Source organism: Sminthopsis crassicaudata, chromosome 3 (genome assembly GCF_048593235.1).
Source record: "Sminthopsis crassicaudata isolate SCR6 chromosome 3, ASM4859323v1, whole genome shotgun sequence".
Taxonomy (NCBI): domain Eukaryota; kingdom Metazoa; phylum Chordata; class Mammalia; order Dasyuromorphia; family Dasyuridae; genus Sminthopsis; species Sminthopsis crassicaudata.
The window spans coordinates 603,597,093-603,618,351 of NC_133619.1; the positions used below are offsets into that span (position 1 = coordinate 603,597,093).

The 21,259-nt window shown below is 53.2% G+C and overlaps 1 protein-coding gene across 1 annotated transcript in view; it reads left to right on the plus strand.

Moving 5' to 3' along the window:
• Nucleotides 1-13,164, plus strand: part of SLC9A1 (solute carrier family 9 member A1) — a 64,658-nt gene extending 51,494 nt beyond the window's left edge. Inside the window, exons 2-12 of the mRNA XM_074305684.1 lie at nt 966-1,426; nt 3,712-3,962; nt 5,633-5,850; nt 6,247-6,449; nt 7,907-7,996; nt 8,471-8,541; nt 8,636-8,809; nt 9,128-9,242; nt 9,504-9,605; nt 9,957-10,029; nt 10,817-13,164. Of these exons, the coding sequence (XP_074161785.1) occupies nt 966-1,426; nt 3,712-3,962; nt 5,633-5,850; nt 6,247-6,449; nt 7,907-7,996; nt 8,471-8,541; nt 8,636-8,809; nt 9,128-9,242; nt 9,504-9,605; nt 9,957-10,029; nt 10,817-11,133 (2,075 nt within the window). The 3' untranslated portion in view covers nt 11,134-13,164. The remainder of the gene's footprint in view (nt 1-965; nt 1,427-3,711; nt 3,963-5,632; nt 5,851-6,246; nt 6,450-7,906; nt 7,997-8,470; nt 8,542-8,635; nt 8,810-9,127; nt 9,243-9,503; nt 9,606-9,956; nt 10,030-10,816) is intronic.
• Nucleotides 13,165-21,259: the final 8,095 nt, after the last annotated feature.

The window sequence follows — 21,259 nt, forward strand, 5'->3', positions numbered from 1 at the left end:
CAAGTGGACCCAAGCCTGGTGCTCTCATTCTCATCTTCGTGCTCCCTGTTGTTCTCTGAGCCTGAACAATGTCCAGGTTTCCCCGTGAGCCCTTCTTTCTGTTGTCTTTCTGGAGAGGCTCCCTGCTGTCATGAGCCTTTCCTTCCATCCAGCAGTGACTGTGTGTGGCCCCTTAATACACATAACTTTTATTGCATCGTGATCTGAAAAGGACGCATTTAACATTTCTGCCTATGCATTTGATGGTGAGATTACATCCTAAATACATGCTCAGTTTTGTGTAGGTGCCATGTGCCCCTGAGAAAAAGGCAGTTCCTTTCTGTCTCTATTCGGTTTTCTCCAGAGGTCTGCAAACCTAACTTTTCTAAGATTCCTTCACTACTTTATTTTGTATTAGATTTATCTAGTTCTGAGAAGGGGAGGTTGATTCCAGCAGTGACTTGGACTGAATGTGCCAGTTCATGATGGTTTAAGACCTGCCTTCAGAGGCTGCCTCCAATGGTCATTAGCTTTTTGACTCTGGGTCACCTCTGCCTGCCTCAGTTTCCCCATCTATGAAATGAAAGGGTTGGGCCCTAACTCCATGATCCTGTGATCCAGCACCTCCTATCTTTGCCTCTCTGAGCCTGTTTCTTTGACATTTCTGTGTCTGTCTCTCATCCCCTTCTTTAGGGGAAGGAGGTTCTCGTCTGATACCTAGTCCAGGGTGCTATATCTCATGAGCTCAGAATCCATCTCTGTTCTTATAGGATGCATTATCCGGTGTACCCTGTTTTGTCATACAGGAATGGACTCAGACATGTAGCCCAACCCCCTCACTTGGTAGCTGAGGAGGTCGCCCTTGGAATTTGAATTCAGGGCCCCGGGCTCTTCTTTGACTCCCTTCTCCCTCACGCAATGGCATTTAGGGGCCTTCAGAGCTGTTTCACAGGGAAACATGAGCTCCTGCTGTCATTCTCCTGCAGGTTTCCACGTAATCCCCACCATCTCCAGCATCGTCCCCGAGAGCTGCCTGCTGATCGTGGTGGGGCTGTTGGTGGGGGGCCTGATTAAAGGAGTTGGGGAGAGCCCTCCTATCCTGGAGTCGAAAATCTTCTTCCTCTTCCTGCTGCCCCCCATCATCCTGGATGCCGGCTACTTCTTGCCCCTGCGCCCTTTCACGGAGAACCTGGGCACCATCCTGATATTTGCCGTCGTGGGCACGCTGTGGAACGCCTTCTTCCTTGGGGGGCTCATGTATGCCGTGTGCCTAGTTGGGCAGCCCCCCATCAATGAGATCGGCCTCCTGGACAACCTGTTGTTTGGCAGCATCATCTCGGCCGTGGACCCCGTGGCAGTGCTGGCCGTGTTCGAGGAGATCCACATCAACGAACTGCTGCACATCCTCGTGTTTGGGGAGTCCCTGCTCAATGACGCCGTCACCGTTGTAAGTGCAGGGCCGGGGGGCGAGCATGGGGGGCCTCCAAGTGTCCGAGTCAGCACATGGTGCAAGGCCCAGGTCTGGGGGCTAGAGGTACAAAGAGCCAGGAGAGAGATTCTGATCTCAGTTGCCCTGTGGTCCCATGGGGAGCAACAAGTCCAGAAGTGCTTCCAGGAGGGGAGGGAGTGATGGGCCACAGAGACGGCTTTTTCTGGGACCGACTAAGTTAGGGACGGTTTTCCGGAGGGTGGAAGAGCCATAGGAGGACTCACAGGTCTAAAAAAAAGACACTGTTTGTGGCCTGGGGGATGTGGGAGCTGCCAGGCAGGAAAGAGCGGGATGGGGAGCAGCAGTGGAGAACCAGCCTGTGCATGTGGCAGGGAAGCTTGCCGGGGCTTGGAGGCTTTGCTGCCATAGTCCCAGGCAAGAGCTCACTCCCCAGTTTGGACAGTGGAGTGATGGGTGAGTTTGAGAGGGGATAAGCTGAAAGCCAGTCTTGTCACAGGCCCCTATGGTAGACCAGGAGAGAGGAAGCCGAGCTAGGAGGGAACGGGAGAAGAGATGTTCTGGAAGTGGAAGAGCTGGGATATGGGAGCTGTCCAGGACATGCTGAGCCATTGAATCTGAAAGGGAGAAGGCTTTTTAAAAATTATCCTCAAACTCTGGCGAGGCTCCCTGTGTAGACAGATGATATCTGGGGGGGGGGGGTCACATCTTTGGGCATTGTGAGGAGAGGAGGAGGACGGTAGGTTACACTAAAGGCCTTAGTCACAGTCTTGGGACCAATCTATAGCCTCTTAATGACCTCTTTCTGAGGAGGCTGTGCCCTGAGGTGCCCGTGGCGCAGTCCTTGCAGAGGGCCTGAAGCTCTCAAAGACAGCGCATGGCTTGAAATACAGGACCCCCAAGTGCCCAGAAGATCCCACAGGCTACACCACTTGACCTGATCCAGTGAATCTGGGCTATGGGCCTGGATGAGGGCACTGATGACGGTCTTAGTCGTCTGTTAATGGAACCTGACACCACGCAACCAGGCGGGCCTCACATTCCCCCTTTTTAAATATGGCCAGCAGGGACAGACTCAGCTAGTTTCCTTAAAATGTTTGTATGTATTTTTAAAAGGGGGACAGACCACAAGTGAATATGGGATTACCAGTGAGAAAAAAGCGAGATTAGGTGCAATCCCCCTGGGTCAGGGTGGCTTCTGAGGATCACAGGGCTCCTCTGGAAGAGACCTCCGGGAGTGTCTGGTTCAGCTGTTCTACAGATGAGGAACCTTGAACCCCAGAGAGGGAAATTACATGGAGAAGGTCCCTCGGGTAGTCCTGGTAACCTGTACCACCGGGCCTTAGAAAGAGGAAGTGCTAACTAGATGGCAGGTGAAGGAATGAGCTTTGTTATTGCTGTTGATGTTGATTTTTTTCAGTTAGTTGTGCAATGGCTAGAGCTCTCTCAGTGGCACTGAGCCTGGAATCAGGGAGATCTGAGTTCAAATCCAGCCTCAGACTTCCTAGCTGTCTGGAAGAGTCTTAGACCCTGGGCAAATCACTTGACCTCTGTCTGCCTCTGTTTCCTCATCTGTATAATGGAGATAAATAATAGCATCTACCTCCCAGAGTTGTTGCAAGGATCAAATGAGATAATTGTAAAGTGCTTAGCACAGTACCTGAATGAATATATATTCTCTTCACTCACTAGGATCAGAATCTAGAGAATCTAGAAGCCATCTGGAAAGAGAATCTTGGAATGGCGGAGCTAGAAGGGACCCTCGATCATCGAATGTTAAAATAAATGAGATAGTTAACCTAGATGACCCCAGAGATCCATTTTAGTTCTAAATCTACAGAATGTGAAAGCTGTAAGAGACCTTTAAAAAGTAAATTGTTAGCACTGGGAGGAGCTGTAGACCAGAGAATATCAGAGCTGGGAGGGTCCTTAGGATATGAAAAGTAAGAGCTGGGAAGGACCTCAGAAGCCAGAAAGTCACAGCTGGAAGGGGCCTTTAGAGTTGGGAGAGATCTTTGAACCCAGATCACAGTTGGAGGGAAAGACCCTTAGAACCCAGAAGGTCAGAGCTAGGAGGGACCTATGAACTCAGAATGTTAGAGTTAAAAATATCCAATTCTGCTCCCTCGTTCTACAGAGAAATATTCAGAAATCCAGCAGGAGAAGGTGCTTTGTCCAAGGTGATAGAACTAGTGAGTGGCAGAGAGAAGGCCCCAGTGTGGCCCCCTTCCCAGCAGAGCAGGCCCCCTGTCCTCTTGGCTGAGCTTTCCCCCCGGCCTCCCCAGGTGCTGTACCATCTCTTTGAAGAATTTGCTGGCATCGACCATGTGACCTTCTTCGACATTGTCCTGGGCTTCCTGAGCTTCTTCGTAGTCTCTCTAGGGGGGGTGTTTGTGGGGGTGGTCTACGGCATCATCGCGGCCTTCACCTCCCGCTTCACCTCCCACATCCGGGTCATCGAGCCGCTCTTCGTCTTCCTCTACAGCTACATGGCTTACCTGTCAGCCGAGCTCTTTCACCTGTCTGGCATCATGGCGTGAGTTCCTGGGCCTGGGGCTCCCACCTGCTTTGGGGGGTGGCTGCCCGCTTCCTGAACTCACTATTTGTAGACCCAACATGGCCAAGTCAGAGCCTTTGTGGCCCAGCTTCTAGTATGTCCCCAGTGGCCACAGGTCAGCGAGACAGGAGTTTTCATGTCCCAGCACGTTCCTGAAGTCTAGGGGGACAGGGGCACCCATACTTGGAACAGCTGCCTAGGAAGGTAGGACTTGAGCGCCATACTTCCCCTAACCCTTTGGAGTGGGCAGGGAGAAGGGTGACCTTGGTCAGCAAGGGGCACGGTGTGCCCCCGCATTTTACAGATCAAAAGCTACGATACCGGCAGGGTAAGTAATTTGGCTTGTGTCACACAGGAGGCAAGTACTTAGAACCTCTGGCTTCCCATCTCCTGCCAAATGACTGGGAAGGCGTGGAGGGAAGAGACTGTCCCCTAGTTTGAGCAGAAACCCTATTTCAGTTGGTGCTGTAACAAAGCTTGATCAGTTCCATTTAGCAAGCATTTATTAGTTGCCTATGGTGTGCCCAGCCTGGTGCTATGCGATGGAAATAGAGACACAAAACCGTTCTGGACCTCGAGGGAGAGAAGTGGATTATAGGGCTGTGTGTGTATAAGAACAGCCCAGTCAGAATAACTAGTGTTTCTGTGGGCTCGGAGGTTTGTGTCCCATTTGATTCTCACAACCACCTCAGGAGGATGTTTTGCCGAAAAGGAAGCAGAGGCTGCTGTGAGGCAGAATTTGAATTCAGATCTTCCTAACCCAATACTGGTGAAGGCGTGAAGGGCAGTCCCACAGATAGGAGCAGAGCAGGGGAAGGAAGCGGGGCCTGGAGGCTTTCAGCTCCAGACTGAGCCATCTCTGAGAGGCAGGGAGAGGCAGGGAGTCAGAGGATGTGGGTTCAAGTCCTGACTCTGCTGATCTGTGTGACCTTTGGGAAGGCCCCGTGCCTCGGATTCCTCACTTGTAAAGAACAAAGATCAGCCTTAATGACCCCTAAGGGTCTGTCCAACACAAGTCTGTGATCCCAAGATTGCTGAGTGGTGGCGGCTGCAGGGGTAGAAAGAAGGGGCGGGGCACAAGGAGAGTAGACATCAGAGAGATCCGTGGACTTAGGGATACAGAGATGGGTGAGGGAGCAGAAGTTAAGCGGGCTCCAGGCTTGCAGGCTGAGGGAAGGAAGGCTCCTTTTGGGAGAGACTGGGGGAGCAGAGAGCCAGGGTGGAAAGGGGCCTGGCCCTCTGCTGAGGAGGGGGCGGGCGCCCCAGGGGCAGGGCCTACAGCCCCACATGGCCACAGGCCAGAGCTCTGATGCAGCCACAGGCAGTTCAGCCAGGAAGGTCTCTGGGATAGGAGGCCCATAGCGCCTCTCCCTCCTGGAATATTGTCTGAGTTTCAGAACTAGTCTCTATGTACAGAACGTCAGCCTTCCCAGGACAGGGACAGCCTGGACTTTGTGGTCGCGCCCCCAGGACAATACGTGGCACTTGACAAGTGCTTTTTGAGTTAGATCAGATTGGATACAACTGGGAGGAGGGTAGAGAGGCCAGGGCTGGGGCTGAGGCACTGAGTCCTCCCTGTCCAGCCCCTCCTCCCTTGGGGGCCCCTGCTGGGGTCCCAGGATGCTCCCTCCGGCCCTGTGTTCCCACAGGCTCATCGCCTCAGGCGTGATGATGCGTCCCTACGTGGAGGCCAATATCTCGCACAAGTCCCACACCACCATCAAGTACTTCCTGAAGATGTGGAGCAGCATCAGCGAGACCCTCATCTTCATCTTCCTGGGCGTGTCCACCGTGGCGGGTTCCCACCACTGGAACTGGACCTTCGTCATCAGCACGCTGCTCTTCTGCCTCATTGCCCGGGTGCTGGGTGAGCGAGCGGGCCGGGCCCAGGACTGGGCAGAGGGCCGGCCGTGGGGGAGCCGGAGGGGGCCAGCAGCAAGGGAGTCTTGGATGTCACATCGCAGCAGGCTTGTTACAGAGGGCCCTCAGCTTCTCCATCGCTAAAAGGAAGGACTTGCAGCAAATGATAATCTCAGGGCCCCCCCCCCAGCCCTGACCCTTTGTGTTCTAAGGGCCCTCCCAGCTCTGACACCCTGAGGTCTAAAGGTCCTCCCAATTCTGACACTTCATGCTTTAAGGCCCCCCAGTGCTGCACCCTGTGCCTCTCTCAGCACAGTGTAAGAATGGTTTGGGGGGAGGGTCCCTGGCCAGGAGGGATGCCGATCCTTGGGGAGCACAGCTCTGTTGACTCTCCCGTCCCCAGGGGTGCTGGGCCTGACCTGGTTCATCAATAAGTTCCGCATCGTGAAGCTGACCCCCAAGGACCAGTTCATCATCGCCTATGGTGGCCTGCGTGGGGCCATCGCCTTCTCGTTGGGCTACCTGCTGGACGTGACCCACTTTCCGATGAGGGAGCTCTTCCTCACCGCCATCATCACTGTCATCTTCTTCACTGTCTTCGTACAGGTCGTCGGGGGAGGGCTAACAGGGCAGGGGTGGGAGGGCCAGGCCGGGCCTGGGGGGGGCCAGCTGGGGGCAGTGTTTCTGTAAGCCTGAACCCCTTCCCCGGAGGCTGGGGGATCTCAGAAAACAGAGCAGCAAAGGCAGACGGTGGGTCACCAGCCCCAAGGGTGGAGGCCTGAGGGGTGGCCACCAGCAGAATACCCAGAGGCCTGTGCGTTAGGCTGGAGGGCAGGGTTAGAGTCAGGATCCGCCCCAAAAGCTCTGAGAGGAGGGGACACTTGGACGAGGCCTTGAAGGACAGACAAACTTTCAGCAGGTCAGAGGGAGGGAGAGCCTCGAGATGCAGGAAACCCTGGGAGGAGACCCAGAATCAGCCTGGTTTGCTGGAACCCATGGGAAGAGGCAGTGAGTGTGATGGAGTGAGGCCGAGGAAGGGCAGGGCCTCCCTTGCCAGGAGGGGAGGCCAGGAAGGCGGCGGGAACCCAGAGTGTGGAAGGAGGCCTGTGTGGAGACTTTGGCTCCAAGACTTGACTCCCCTGGAATTGAATGTAAAATATTAGCACTGCTGTCTATCTACCCAGGTTACTTATACCTTCGGAATCCAATACTTAACATGCAACAAGAAAATTGGATTTACACACATATATTGTATCTAGGTTATACTGTAACACATGTAAAATGTATGGGATTGCCTGTCATCTAGGGGAGGGAGTAGAGGGAGGGAGGGAAAAATCTGGAAAAATGAATACAAGGGATAATGTTATTAAAAAAATTACTCATGCATATATACTATTAAAAAAAATTTACAATTATAAAATTAATTTAAAAAAAAAAAAAAAAAAAAAAAAAAAGACTTGACTCCCCTGGCCCGGAATTCAGAAAATTCCCATCAGTCACCAGGGCCGGCTCCAGGTTGACCTGCCCCTACCACTGATAATGTTGCCCTTGGTGAAGGAAGTGCCTTCATGGGGATCTTCCTCTATCTTGGAGAGTCTTTTCTTCATTGGCAAGCAGGGCCCATTATGAGTCCCTCAGCCACTTACTTAGCTGTTCTCAGGATCTGGGGCACATGGTGTTAACCCCCACTTTGCAGGTAAAGAAACAGAGAGATAGGGAAGAGTTTGCCCACACTGCGGGGCAGTGATAGGGCCTGGACTCCGGGGCCTGGGCCAAATTGCAAAATTGGTTCGAGCTGCTTTAAATTCCTTATCCCCAAGAGGAAAGAGGACTTTTTTTGGACAGCCCACAATCTCCCTGGGGTGTTTAGGGTTTAGATTTCCCCCCCCCACAACCCTCATAAATTTTGCCATGGAGTGGTCATGAGGGGCCCTGTGGGCAAGATGTGGCCATGATCATTTTCCACAGAGGGACTGGGGGTCCTGGGAGCCCTGCCCTTTCTGGGGGTGCACCCCCTGGAGGCCTGACCCCCTGAGGTGACTGCCCTCCTCTCTGACCTGCAGGGCATGACTATCCGGCCTTTGGTGGACCTGCTGGCTGTGAAGAAAAAGCAGGAGAGCAAGCGATCCATCAATGAGGAGATCCACACTCAGGTGGGGCTGGGGGCCAAGCGGTGGAGGGCAGCAGGAAGGGGGAAGCTGCTTGCCAGTCCCACTGGCCCTGAGCAGGGAGGCTAGCCCTTTGCCTCTGGGGGTCTTAGAGTAAAAGCTGCGTCACCAGAGGTCAGGGGCCCGGAGGGGGGGAAGAAGGGGGCTATCCCAGGAAGAACCTTCCCAGGTGGCTGCCGGTAAAGTTCCTTGCCCTCCTGTGTGGGCAGAACCTACTTCCAGGAAAAGTGATTGTGCTCTCAGTTTAGGCTCCCTCCCAGGGGCATGTTCCAAATGGAGTTTGGACCCAGGCTCTGGTGCTGGGCTGGGCTGCGTAGGGCTCTGCTGCCCCCTCCTGTCCATGCTTGGAACCGCTGCGCCTGGAGCAGGGCCCCGGGCTGAGGCTCTGGGAGAGAGAGTCTCTGCAGGAGGGACAGCCTCTCAGGGAGGCCCCGGCCTCCGGTCTCGGTTCACTTTTAGTTCCTGGATCACCTTCTGACGGGCATTGAGGACATCTGTGGTCATTACGGGCACCACCACTGGAAGGACAAGTAAGCAGGGGGAGGGACGGCACCCGGCCAGCCAGGGAGGGGGGAGGGACAGGGGTTCCCCCAGGGCCTCAGCACAGCCCTTCTCCCCTCCCAGACTGAACCGCTTCAATAAGAAGTATGTGAAGAAGTGTCTGATCGCCGGGGAGCGCTCCAACGAACCCCAGCTCATTGCCTTCTACCACAAGATGGAGATGAAGCAGGCCATCGAGCTGGTGGAGAGTGGGGCCATGGGCAAGATCCCTCCTGCTGTCTCCACCGTCTCCATGCAGTGAGTGTGGCTCCCCTGGCACCCCGAGGGTGGGCCTGCCAGGCCCCTCTGGCCGCTGAATGCTGCAGGGCTGGGGGGAGAAAGGGGCCTGGAAAGAGAGGCCTCCTTACTAGAGTGCCTGACGGGAGGATGTGACATTTCTGGGGCTTAGAGGAAGGGCTTAGGGAGCTCGCTGCTCGCAGGGGACTGCTGGGACCTGGGGGCCGAGCTCCTCCAGTCATGGGAGTGATATGGAGGCTCAGCCCTGCCTCCCACGGAGACCGGGGCTCTGCACACGAAGGGGGGCCCCCCTCACTCTGGATACCCGCCTGTCCCCAGAAACATTCATCCCAAGGGCCTGCCTTCAGAGCGAATCCTGCCCGCGCTGTCCAAGGATAAGGAGGAGGAGATTAGAAAAATTCTGCGCAATAATCTCCAGAAGACCCGCCAACGGGTGAGAGTCTGGGTCTGTCCCGTTCCCCATACCCCTGACCTGGGACCTCCCCCCCGCCCCATTCACCACTCATTCAGATTCCCCTGATGCCCTCTCCCCTCCCCATATTGGAGTGTCCCTCTTCTGCCCTCCCTTTCTCCTTCCCTTCCCACTCTCCCTGCACCCCCACCCATTGCAATACCCTCTTTCTATTGGAGCCCCCTCTCTCTGCTTCTCCCTTCCCCTCTGCCCATCCACTGACCTTCCCCGCTCCCCTGGCAGTTAAAATCCTACAACAGACACACATTGGTGGCTGATCCCTTTGAGGAGGCCTGGAACCAGATGCTGCTGAGGAGACAGAAAGTCCGACAACTGGAGCAAAAGGTACCCACGGGTTCTGAGGCCGGACCCCTGCCTCGGGGCTACGGGCCCTCTCCCACCCCAGCCCCCGTGCTCTGTGGCTCTCACTTTCCCCCTGGGGGAAGGGGAGGCAGGGCTGATAACTCCCACCCCCATCTCCCCAAAAGACCTCAGAGGCCATGAAGTTCAACCCTTTTTTTGCACAGGAAATTGGGTCTCAGACACAGAAGACAGATCTCAGGGTCCTAACAGAAGAGAATGAAAAAGACAGGAATAGTAAAAGGTCTTCTAATTCTCAGTCCAGCTCGGAGTCTATGGCTCCGGGAGCCTTGACATCTCCCAAGAGTGCTTTGTATCTTTCTTTCCCTCACTCAGATAAATAACTACCTGACGGTGCCAGCCCACAAACTGGACTCCCCCACCATGTCCCGGGCTCGAATTGGCTCAGGTACAGAGGGGGGGAGCTGGGGGCGGGGGCTGGGCCAGGGGCCTGGCATCTCCTCCCTGCTTCTGGGGAAGGGATGCGCCTCAGGTGGGGGAGGCGAGAGTCTGTTCTCACCCCCGCCCATTTCCCTGGGACTGGCACATTCTGCCCCCTTCGGATCCTTGTTGTGGTTTGGGAAAGGGCAGGGAAACAAAGGCAGATGGTTTTCTTCCACTCCCAACTGTCCAAAAGGAAGAGCCCAGTTTTGTGAGAGAGAGAAGCAGAGAAAGGGAAGGAGAGACCAGAGACAGAAAAGGAGAGACCAGAGACAGAAAAGGAGAGACAGACAGAAAAGGAGAGACAGAGACAGAAAAGGAGAGAGACAGAGACACGGAGTGGGGGGGGCTGTCTGTCTGTCTCCATCCCCTGGTTGCCTTTTGGCTTTCAGAAACTTTGCAGGGGCCTTCTTCTTCTTCTTGACTTCATGGTACCCTGGTGCCATGGAGGAGATGGAGGAGGGTGTCCAGAGAAGAAAGGATTGAGGGAGTCAGGGATCACCCTGAGGGAGGGGGTCCAGAAGCTGGAGGAGGCCGTGCTGCTACCCCCAACTTTCTATCCTGAATTAGAATCCAGACTCTGAAGGGGTGGGGGCCATACTCCATTGCCAATGGGCACAGAGGTGGCCCGTGGCCAGAGTCTGGAGGTGGTCTCTGTGAGGGGCGCTCCTGAGATGCTTCTGGGTGGGCGTGGGGCTGCCCTGGGTCAGGCTGGCCGTCTCCTCCCCTCCCTGACCCTTCCCATTGGTCTGCAGATCCCCTCGCCTATGAGCCAAAGCCTGATTCAGAGAACCTCCCCATCATCACCATTGACCCTGCCTCACCCCAGTCCCCCGAGTCCGTGGATCTGGTAAATGAAGAAGTGAAGGGCAAAGACTCGGTGCTGGAGGAGGAGGACGATCCTGGCCTCATGATGCACCCCAAGGAGCCCTCCTCCCCGGGCACGGACGACGTTTTCACCCCAGGGCCGGGGGACAGCCCGAGCACCCAGCGCATGCTCCGGTGCCTCAGCGACCCTGGGCCTCGCCCGGAGCCAGGCGAGGGGGAGCCCTTCATTCCCAAAGGCCAGTAACGGCAGGGCCAGGGGCCGCTGGGGACTCATGGGAGCCTCTCCCCTTCCTACAGCATGGCAGCTGGGCTCCAGCACGGCTTCCCACCCCTGCCGGGCAGTGCCCGTCTCTGCTCCCAGCACCAGCCCTCAGAAGGCCCAGTGGGCACCACTGAAAAGCTTTACTCCCTTCCTCCTCCTCCTCCTCCTGTGCCCTTCCTCTTGGGAGGCTGTGGGGCTTTTGGCTGTGCCCTCCTGGGGGCATCAGAAGCCTCCTCCTTTCCATTTCCTGTCGCCTTCAGACACTGGATTTCCTGAACTCGGGGTCCTGGCCGGGGGCCGGGGCTAGAGGCTCTCCCAAGGTGGTCCAGACCCTCACTACCTGGCAAGTGAGGCCTTCCTGCCCTGCTGAAGCCCTCTCGGATTCGGTAACCAAAGAGCAGGTGCTCCTGCCAGCTGGCCCCCCGACCCTGCTCTGGCTGGGGGGGGGGGCGCTTGGTTAGTTAGGCCTGCCTGCCCCACCAACATCCAGGAAGGGCCTGCCCCAGACCGGGCCTGTGTGCAGTGGAGAAGCCCTGGAGGAGAGGCAACGCTCTCCTTGCCTTCCGAGCGCTTCTGACTGACCCACGAGCTTAAACGAGATAGAGGGAGAAGCTGGAAGGGCCTAAGGGCCCCCGGAAGGCCTCTTGGGGGCCCTACGGGGAGTCAGCTGGCCCTAATGGCGGAAACCTGGCCCGGACGAAGGCTTTGGAAACCAGGCTGTCGCAAATGGAGCTTCGTCTCTCTTCCCAGAATGCTCGGCCTTGGGCCCCCCTAGTGCCCCCACAGGCTCTGCTTTGTACAAGGAAATGCTGATCCCCCAGTGGTGTCCTAGCCCCCCATTCCCGCTGCCTCGGGATCTCGGGGACTAAGCCAGCGGCACCCAGGCAGTTTCCTTCCCACCACTCTGTTCTGTGCCTCCCTGTCAATCAGTCTTGAGTCCCCCCTGCTTTTGCTGTCTTTGTTGGGGACTCCCTGGCACCTCCCCCAGGGAGTAACCCGCCCCTCACAGGGTCCATGGGAGCAGGGCCACAGGCCCAGCTGCCCTACACACACACACACACACACACACACACACACACACACAGTCAGAGACACATAGACACACACAAACACATAGAGACAGACACACTAATACACTGACACACATAGAGACACACACTGACACACACGTAGACATACACAGACACACAAACACATAGAGACACACTAATACACACACTGACACACACACAACTGATATACACACTGATACACACACTGACACAGACACACACACTGATACACACACAACTGATATACACACTGACACAGACATTAATACACACACACACAGACACACACACTGATACACACACAACTGATACACACACTGACACAGACACACACTGACACAGACACTAATACACACACACAGACACACACACTGATACACACACTGACACACAGACACACACTGACACAGACACTAATACACACACAGACACACACACTGATACACACACAACTGATACACACACTGACACAGACACACACTGATACACACACAACTGATATACACACTGACACACACACAGACACACTGATACACACACTGACACACTGATACACACACTGACACACAGACACACTGACACACTGACACACAGACACACTGATACACTCACACACACACACACACACAGCCCTCTGCCAGTGGCCACCAGCTGCAGCGCTTCCCAGCTTTGTGGCCTTGTGTCCGATCCTGCGGGTGACCGAGGCCAGGAGCCCCCCCGGGGGTGGGGTCTCGCCCTCTGGCCCTCAGATACATGCCGCCTTCTCCCCCGCTGATTGTGCAATACTCCCCCTTTCCCCTCCCCCCGTGCCTGGGTGAGCACACTGTCCCTGGCAGAAATATCTAAGCAATGAGGAGGCCGACCAGGCATCAGGCTGTGGTCGCCACCTGCGTCCCCCTCCCTGTGTATAAAATGAAACAAATCTTTTTCATATTCTAATAAATCAATGTGACTTTTTAAATAGTCTGGGAGTTATTCCTGGGGCATTGGGCCCAAAAAGGAGGTGTGACTGGGGCCTGCAGCAGATGAAGTAACTGGGGAGCAGTCAGGAACCCCCCCCCATTGCAGTACTGAGGGTCCCCAGGAAGGGTGGGCTGCAATATGATAGGCTGTCCACCAGAGGGCAGTGGAGTCCCAAATTCCCTGGGAATGGATCCCAAAGCTCAGGGATGGACTTCCGGGAGCTGGGGGGGAGGGAGAGCAGGAGTCCGACCCTTGTCCTCTTCTGCTAACCCAGGTGACCCGAAGCAAGGCAGGGCCTCTGACTTCTCGTGCAAAGGAGGTCACTGTGAGTAAAAATGGCATTTATAGAGAGCTTCAGGGCTGGAGAAGCGCTCGCCCAATCTTATGATCCTCACTCCCAGGGAAGGGGTCCCGCCGTACCCATTTTACAGCTGAAGAAGGGGCTGGCAGACGCGTTAGGGACCTGCCCGGGCCCACAGCCCCGGTGTCTGAGACTGCGTTCGCACGCGTCGCCAGCTCGAGTGTCCGTCCACTCTGCAGTGCCGTGTCGGGGTGGAGGAGCCCCGGGTGGTGGGGAGGACGGCTCCCCGTCATGGATCACCGGGTCAAGGACGGCAGCCCTGGGCACTGGGAGCCAGTGGGTGGGGCCTCCTGCGTCCTGCCAGCTGACCTGTGCACTGGGGGTACCATAAGGGGCACAAGCTTGCTCAGAGACCGCCCCGAGCATCACAAGCCCCCGAGACATGCAGCCTTGTTATAGAGCGGAGCGAATCGCAGACAGTCCAGAACTGAATTGGTGCCACCCCCAATCCCGCCCTTCTGACTCCCTGTTATGGAGCCCAGCTGTCACCCCCAACTCACTAGCTCCTAAATGCGCTCTCCTTACGGCTCCCCTGGGCTCCCCTGCTTGAACCTCCATCCTGGGCCTGCACCCGCCTGCCTTAAGTCCCTCCCACTCCAGTCTATCCTGCCCCCTCCCAGAGTAGTTTCCCCTTCTACCTCTTCATCAGCCCTCACTCCCCTTTGTACACTTTTGCCAGCCTTCTGGCTTTTCTATTCTCCATTTCCGAGCCTCAGCCTCCCATAGCTCTAGCTCCTGGTTTCCCTCAAGGCTCATCTCAAATCCCACCTCCTATGGGAAGCCTTTCCCGGTCACCCCCTTTTCCAGTCACCCCCTTTCCTGGTCACCCCCTTTCCTGGTCACCCCCTTTCCCCATCCTATGCTTTTTGAGCCTACATCCCATTCCCCAAACATCTTGCACATATGTAGTCTTTGCATATTGTCTCCCCCATTAAAAGGCGGGCCCCTTGGGGGCAGGGCCTGGTTTTCCCTTTCTTTGGACACCCGGGGCCTAGCACAGTACTGTGCCAGCACTTTATAGATGATCGAGACCTTGCCAGCTTACGCAGCTCCCAGGAAGCCGTGGGGCGGGCGGGCTGACTTCTCGGCACTGCCAGTCAGACGCCCTGGCAACCTCAAGAGAGCATCCCTCTTCACTCCTCCCTAAGCAGATGGGCCCGTGGATTACGGGAGGGGCCACAGAGTACAACATAGAGCAGAGAATGAAGGCAGAAAATGGAGAGATCCGCCCGTTCTCTGCCAGCGTTTTTTGCCCAGGGAGTTTCCCCTCTAATGGGTTACGTGCCCAGCAGGGAGTGGGGAGTGAGAAGAGGTTCAGACGGTCTCGCAGACACTCTAACATGGCTGCCAGGCGGGGAACTCGTCCAGACTGGACACGCAGATAGCGCTTAGTTGACGTCGGTTCCCAGGGGCATTGAAACTCTGCTAAGTACTTTGAGATCATCAGAGAGAGAGAGAGCTAAGAAAGATTAATTATTCTCCACCTGGCAGCAGCCTCCCGGAGCCGCCTGGACAGGGCAGACTACCATGAGCAGTCTCGCCCCTGGCTCTTGGCATTCAGTCAGATTCATTGTCAGCTGCTCAGTCAATAAGCATTTATGATGTGCTTACTAAGGGCAACCAGGTGGCGCGATGGAGAGAGCCCTGGCCCGGGAGTCCGGAAAACTTTGTCCCCACGAGTTCAAATCCTGCCTCCGACGCTTCCTAGCTGTGTGACCCTGGGCATGTCGCTTCACCCGCTCTGCCTCAGGTTCCCATTGTGTAAAATGAGCTGGAGAGGGAAGTGGCAAAGCAGTCCAGCCAAGAAAGGCCAAACAAGGATTACGGCGACTCAGGTATGACTGAAACAACCCTTATAAACATCCCTTATCCCCGTGTGATGCTGGGCAAGTTATTCCATGGGCCCCAATTTCCCCATTTATGATTTCTAATGTCCCTTCTAGCTCTAAGTCCTGTGATTCTGGAGACAGGAAAGGAGAGGCAGAGAGAGGAGAAACAGAGAAAAGGAGAGAGACAGAAAGAGAAAAGAATAAAATGAGAGAAAAAGAAAGAGAAGAGAGACAGGAAAGGAGAGGCAGAGAGAGGAGAAACAGAGAAAAGGAGAGAAAGAGAAAAGAATAAAATAAGAGAGAGAAAAAGAAAGAGAAGAGAGACAGGAAAGGAGAGGCAGAGAGAGGAGAAACAGAGAAAAGGAGAGAGAAAAGAATAAAATAAGAGAGAGAAAAAGAAAGAGAAGAGAGACAGGAAAGGAGAGGCAAAGAGAGGAGAAACAGAGAAAAGGAGAGACAGAAAGAGAAAAGAATAAAATAAGAGAGAGAAAAAGAAAGAGAAGAGAGACAGGAAAGGAGAGGCAGAGAGAGGAGAAACAGAGAAAAGGAGAGAGACAGAAACAGAAAAAGAGAAACAGAAAAGGAGAGACAGAAAGAAAAGAATAAACAAAAAGACAGAATAAGAGAGAGACAGAGAAAAGGAGAGACAAAGAAAAAAGAATAAACAGAATAAGAGAGAAAGAGAGAAAAAGAAACGAGATAGAAAAGAAGAGGCAGAGAGGAGAAATACAGACACAGAGAAAAGGAGAGAGACAGAAACAGAGACAGAGAGAAAAATAGAGAAAGAAATAGAGAAAAGGAGAGACAGAAAGATAGAAAAGAAACCAAGAATAAGAGAGAGAGAAAAGAGACAGGAAAGGAGAGATAGAGGAGAGAAAGAGAGAAAAGGAGAGACAAAGACAGAAAAAGAGACAAACAAAGAAAAAGAGACAAAGAGAAGAGGGAGAAACAAAGGAGAGAAGAGGAGAGACAGGGAGAGTGGATATGTGGAAGTTAATTGAGGGGAATAGGAATTCAGGGAGAGGCAGGGAGATTCAATGAGAAGGACACAATGGCAGAGAGGGGAAAAAGGTTCCCTTAATGGGGTGGGGGGGAAGGAGCAGGGATCCATAGAGGTCTGGGAGCTTGGGAGATCCCTTCCAACTCTGCCATTCTGTGGTCCAGGTGACATTGTCTCTCCTGGCAAATGAACAGTTACAGCTTGGCCTAGCACACAGTATGCACTTGCTGAATTCCTCCTGATTCATTTCGTTTGGAAAATGAGTTCATTTCACTTATCTTCTCAGAGTCTTAGTTTAGTCTTTTGGGAAAGAAAATTAGGGGAGGGGGTGGGTCAGAGTTGATTCGCACTAAACTCCTTTCTGCCTCCAATCCTATTGGCCCGGTATCCTAAATGGATGGGCCACTGAGGGATTAGGATCGGAGAGTAATGAGAGCCCGGCTGTTATTGAAAGGGATGCTCAGAGCAGGAAAGAGAACTCAGCCAGGACCGGGTGGCTCAGCAAGACAGTAAAGGGAAGCGAGCGCAGTGGGTGAGTAGGATTCAAGTGAGGGAAACAAAGGCTTAACGGAGGTACTGGGGCCTGCTGAAGGGAGCCGGGGATGAGGAAAAGATGGGAGCTGAATCAGAGAGTGAGTGATGGCTGAATGGGAGACAGAAGAGAGGGTGAGGGCGGCAATGATGCTCAGAGAGAACGGGGCCCGTTGTGAGAACAGAGGCTGAATCAGGTCTGAGGGAGGAGCTGGTGGAGGCTGAATAAGGAGATCAGGACTCAAGCAGCACAGAGATGACGGACCGCGAAAGGAGAAGGGGGAAATCTGTGAGTGGGAGATCAGGAAGCGTGCAAGAGCAAAGGAAGGGAGATGGGGAAGTTGGTCTCCAATTTGCTTTTTCTCCTCCATTTTTCCTTTCTTAAATGTCAGATAGGTGCAGTCTGCAGTTCATGCTGCTGGGAAGACTGAGGCTCTGGATCACCTGAGTTCAGGAAAGCTCAGGCCAATAGGGCTGAAGCCACCCTGTGCCCTCACTGAGTCCGACACCATTGTGTCGGGAGCCTGCAGGAGTGGGGGGCTCCCCGGTAGCCTGAAGGAGGGGTGAATCGGCCCAGATTGGAAACCAGAGGCGGTGAGCTCAGTCTGGGGATGGGCGCTGTTCTTTGTGGGGGACAGTTAGAAGCTCCAGGAGAATATGTGATCTCCAACTCAAAACACATGTATTACACAGCTGATGGCTACTGGCTTTGGGGAGGGACAGTTTGGTCCCATAATTTCATCAGTGGGGCAGGGAGCTGGCTGGACAGCTAGGTAGCTCAGTGGCTAGAGCACCAGGCCCTGAATTCAGAACTGACATCAGACACTTCATAGGACCCTGGACAGGTAGTTTTCTCATCTGTCAAATGAGTTGGAGAAGACAATGGCAAATCATTCTAGTATCTTTGCCAACCCCAAATGGGGTCACGAAAAGTCAGACACCGAATGACTGAACAATAGGAAGCTGGGTGTGTGTGAGGAAACTCCCTCATCTGCAGTTACGCTACAAATTATATAGTACTTGAGAGATGCTTGGGATCACAGATAAGGCCATCCACTCATCCATGGCGGGGAGTCGAACCCCTCCCATTGTGACTGTGAGCTAAGTTCTCTACCCGCTACGCTCCAGGATGCCTCCAGTTGGGGATACTCGGGCTTTTAAAAGAACACAGTCCCTAAGCTCAAGGAGTCTGAGGAAAGGAGGACTTAGTAGGGAAATGGGTTCAATAAATAGGACAAGTAAGGGAAGCAAAGGCTTAATGAGGGCATTGGGACCTGCTGAAGGGAGCTGGGGATGAGAAAAAGATGGAAACTGAATCAGAGAGTGAGTGACGGCTGAATGGGAGACAGAAGAAGGCAGCCGAGCATGGTGGGATAAGGCTGGCTTTGTAGCCTCAAAGATCTGGGTTCAAGTCCTGACCGCCATATACTGGATGATCCCAGGTGAGCCGATGAACTTCTTTCTCAGAGTCCTAAACAACTATTCTTTAAGACTAAGATGGTAAGTTCCAGAACAGGTAGGGATCTGAACTGGCAGATCAGTGGGAAGTCTCATTACCAGTGAAATCTGTTGTCTTGACTCCTCACATGATTTGAATGGGATAGGAATCACCAGCTGTATGCCTTCCCGTGAGATGGAGGTTCAGGAAAGGGATAGAGCCTGCCATTTGCTCTGCCTCAGTGCCCTCTGGACCCCTGGCGCTGCCATCTGATCTGCAGCATGATCTGATTTGCCGACCATCCCCTAACCCCTTGGGCCTCTGAGGCCTCGTGATGTGATGTACAGCACAGCTTTCCTTTATCGGTTATTTCATCCTACTGGGAACAGGATTTTTCTATTTGTATTTCTAGCAATTAATACGGTGCTTGGAGCATAATAAGTGCTTAATAAATGCTGTCTCAATTGCTCAATGTAAGGGATGGGAGCTGATTGAGCACACAAGGGGTCAGTGTGGGCCTGGGAGTTCAGGTGGAGACACCCAATGAAGCTTTAATGAGGGGCTTTGGACCAAGAAGGAAATGGCTACTCCAAATGGCAACCATTGGCACTATGGTGCACAGAGCACCAAGAAGACTCTTCCTGAGTTCCATTCCAGCTTCAGATACTCACTAGCTGTGTGATCCTGGGCAAGCCACTTAATCAAGTTTGCCTCAGTTTCCTCATCTGTAAAAAGAGCAGGAGAAGGTGATGACAAACTGCTCCAGTATCTTTGCCAAGAGAGCCCCCAAATGGACTCACAGTCATACAATTGAACAACAATAAAAGATTGGAAATCCATTGAAGAAGTAGATTATTTTATAAACAACAATGGGTTTAGAGCCAAGGGCTTGAGTGCGAATCATAACTGCTGCTTTTCTCTAGAGTCCCTTCTATGATTTTGTGATTATAATAATCCCATAACCCTATGGAAGCACCCTGAAAGGGAACTCGGGATTACTATAGTAATGGGAATTCAGTGTACAGGTTAGGGACTTCATCAACGGCTTCCTGGGGAAATATGTGATGAGTGAGAGGAATGAGTAGCTTGGGAAAGAGCTGGACTTGGGGGCTCAGAAAGAGATCTTCTTTAGCGGGTCCCCCACCCCCTTTACTCAGCTTCTCATTCCTCTCCGGGAGGCATTCATTTCCTCAGGGAGGAGAACCCTCCATTCTTACCCTGTAGCCGAGCTTGCCGTCCCTGTCAATGGGCATCTTGCTTTACAAGAATTCTCCTTCTCACTGAGTCCCTGTATGGAGAGGAGGATCCCACGTGCAGTGAGAACCCCCAGTGAGGAGCTGGGAACAGATTACAGGATAAAGGAGGAGACTCAGTGAATGGGATGATCTAGATTCAAATCTGAGTAACCGCCTAAAGAGGTTGGACAAATCCAATGACTTCTGTCAAATGTAAATGTTGTTTTTATGCCTCACTTTCTTTATCTGTACAATAGTGATAGCTGCCATTTACACAGTGCATCAAGGTTCACAAAAAGCGCTTTACAAATTTTGTCTTCATAACACTCTTGGTAGGCAAGTCTAATTATGATCCCCATTTTACAGTTGAGGAAACTAAGGCAGACAGAAGTAAAGGGATTTGCCCAGAGTCCTACAAGCTAGTAAATATCTGAGGTGAGATTTGAACAGGTCTTCCTGGCTCCAGCCTCAATAAATACTCTAACCACTGAGCCATCTAACTGCCTCTGAGAATAAAATTTGATTAGTTGTCTATTGAGGTTCCCTCTAGTTCTAGTCCTATGATCTTAAAATTAATGGATACCAGATATAAAGTAAAAGAAATAGGAATGAAGAGTATTAACTGAGGCTTTAGCAAGTGAAAGCAGGGCTTGGACAGAATGATTACCCAGAGCCTCTTGATTCTCCTGGCACTCAGGGAAATAGTGAAAAATCTGATTTTGTCACCTTGGACAGCTCAAGTCACCAGCTCCTGGGCATATTGAATGAATGAATAAGGAGGGCTTGGATGATTCCCTGCTTGTGAACTCATTCAGCTTATGAGATAAATGGGTCCCAATTAGTTCCAAAGAAGAAAAGCAAAGTCATTATTATAATATTGTAGCTGGAGGATGGACGTAGAAAGAGCAGAAGGGTGAATGGAGTCAGTGTGGGGAAGCATCCAGAAGACTTGGAGTCAGAAAGCCCCGAAATTGAACCCAGCTCTGAAGCTTACTAGTGATATGATCCTTAAGCATTTCCCTAAGCCTCAGTTTTCTCCTCTGTGAATGGGGATAATCATGCCTTTGGGTTACCCACCTCCCAGGGATCTTACAAGGTTCAGATGACATAAGGTGCTGCAGTTTGTAAAGATGTAGAGAAGTGTTTGTTGCTCGAGGAGAGGCAGGGTAGCCCAGTGGAGAGAGAGCCAGCCTCCGAGACTGGAACAACTTGATTTTCTGTCTAGCTTCTGACACAGGGCTGGGTGACCCTGAGCAAATCACAACTTCCCCACGCTCTAGGCAAGGGTCAAAGCCTGGAAGTTTCAGAGAAGATGCCAGGCTAGCCTTGGTAAAGGGGATTGCCTCATCAGGGAGTTTCCTATATGGATGACATTACATTCACTGCTAGGAATGACAAGGTAAAAATGTTAGGAGTCATTATAGGTCCTGGATCCAGAGTTAACTGGGAGCTGGGCAGTTGCCTACCCCAGACCTGAACAGAGAAACTGACATTCAGAGGATGTAGTCTAATTCTCTTCCTTGCAGGGGTTCTCAAACTATGGCCGGCGGGCCAGATGCGGCCGCTGAGGATGTCTATGCGGCCCGCCGGGTTATGGCAAATGGGCTGAGGGGCGGAGACAGAGTCCGGCCCTCCCACAGTCTGAGGGACAGTGAACTGGCCCCTATTTAAAAAGTTGGAGGAGCGCTGCTTTACAGGA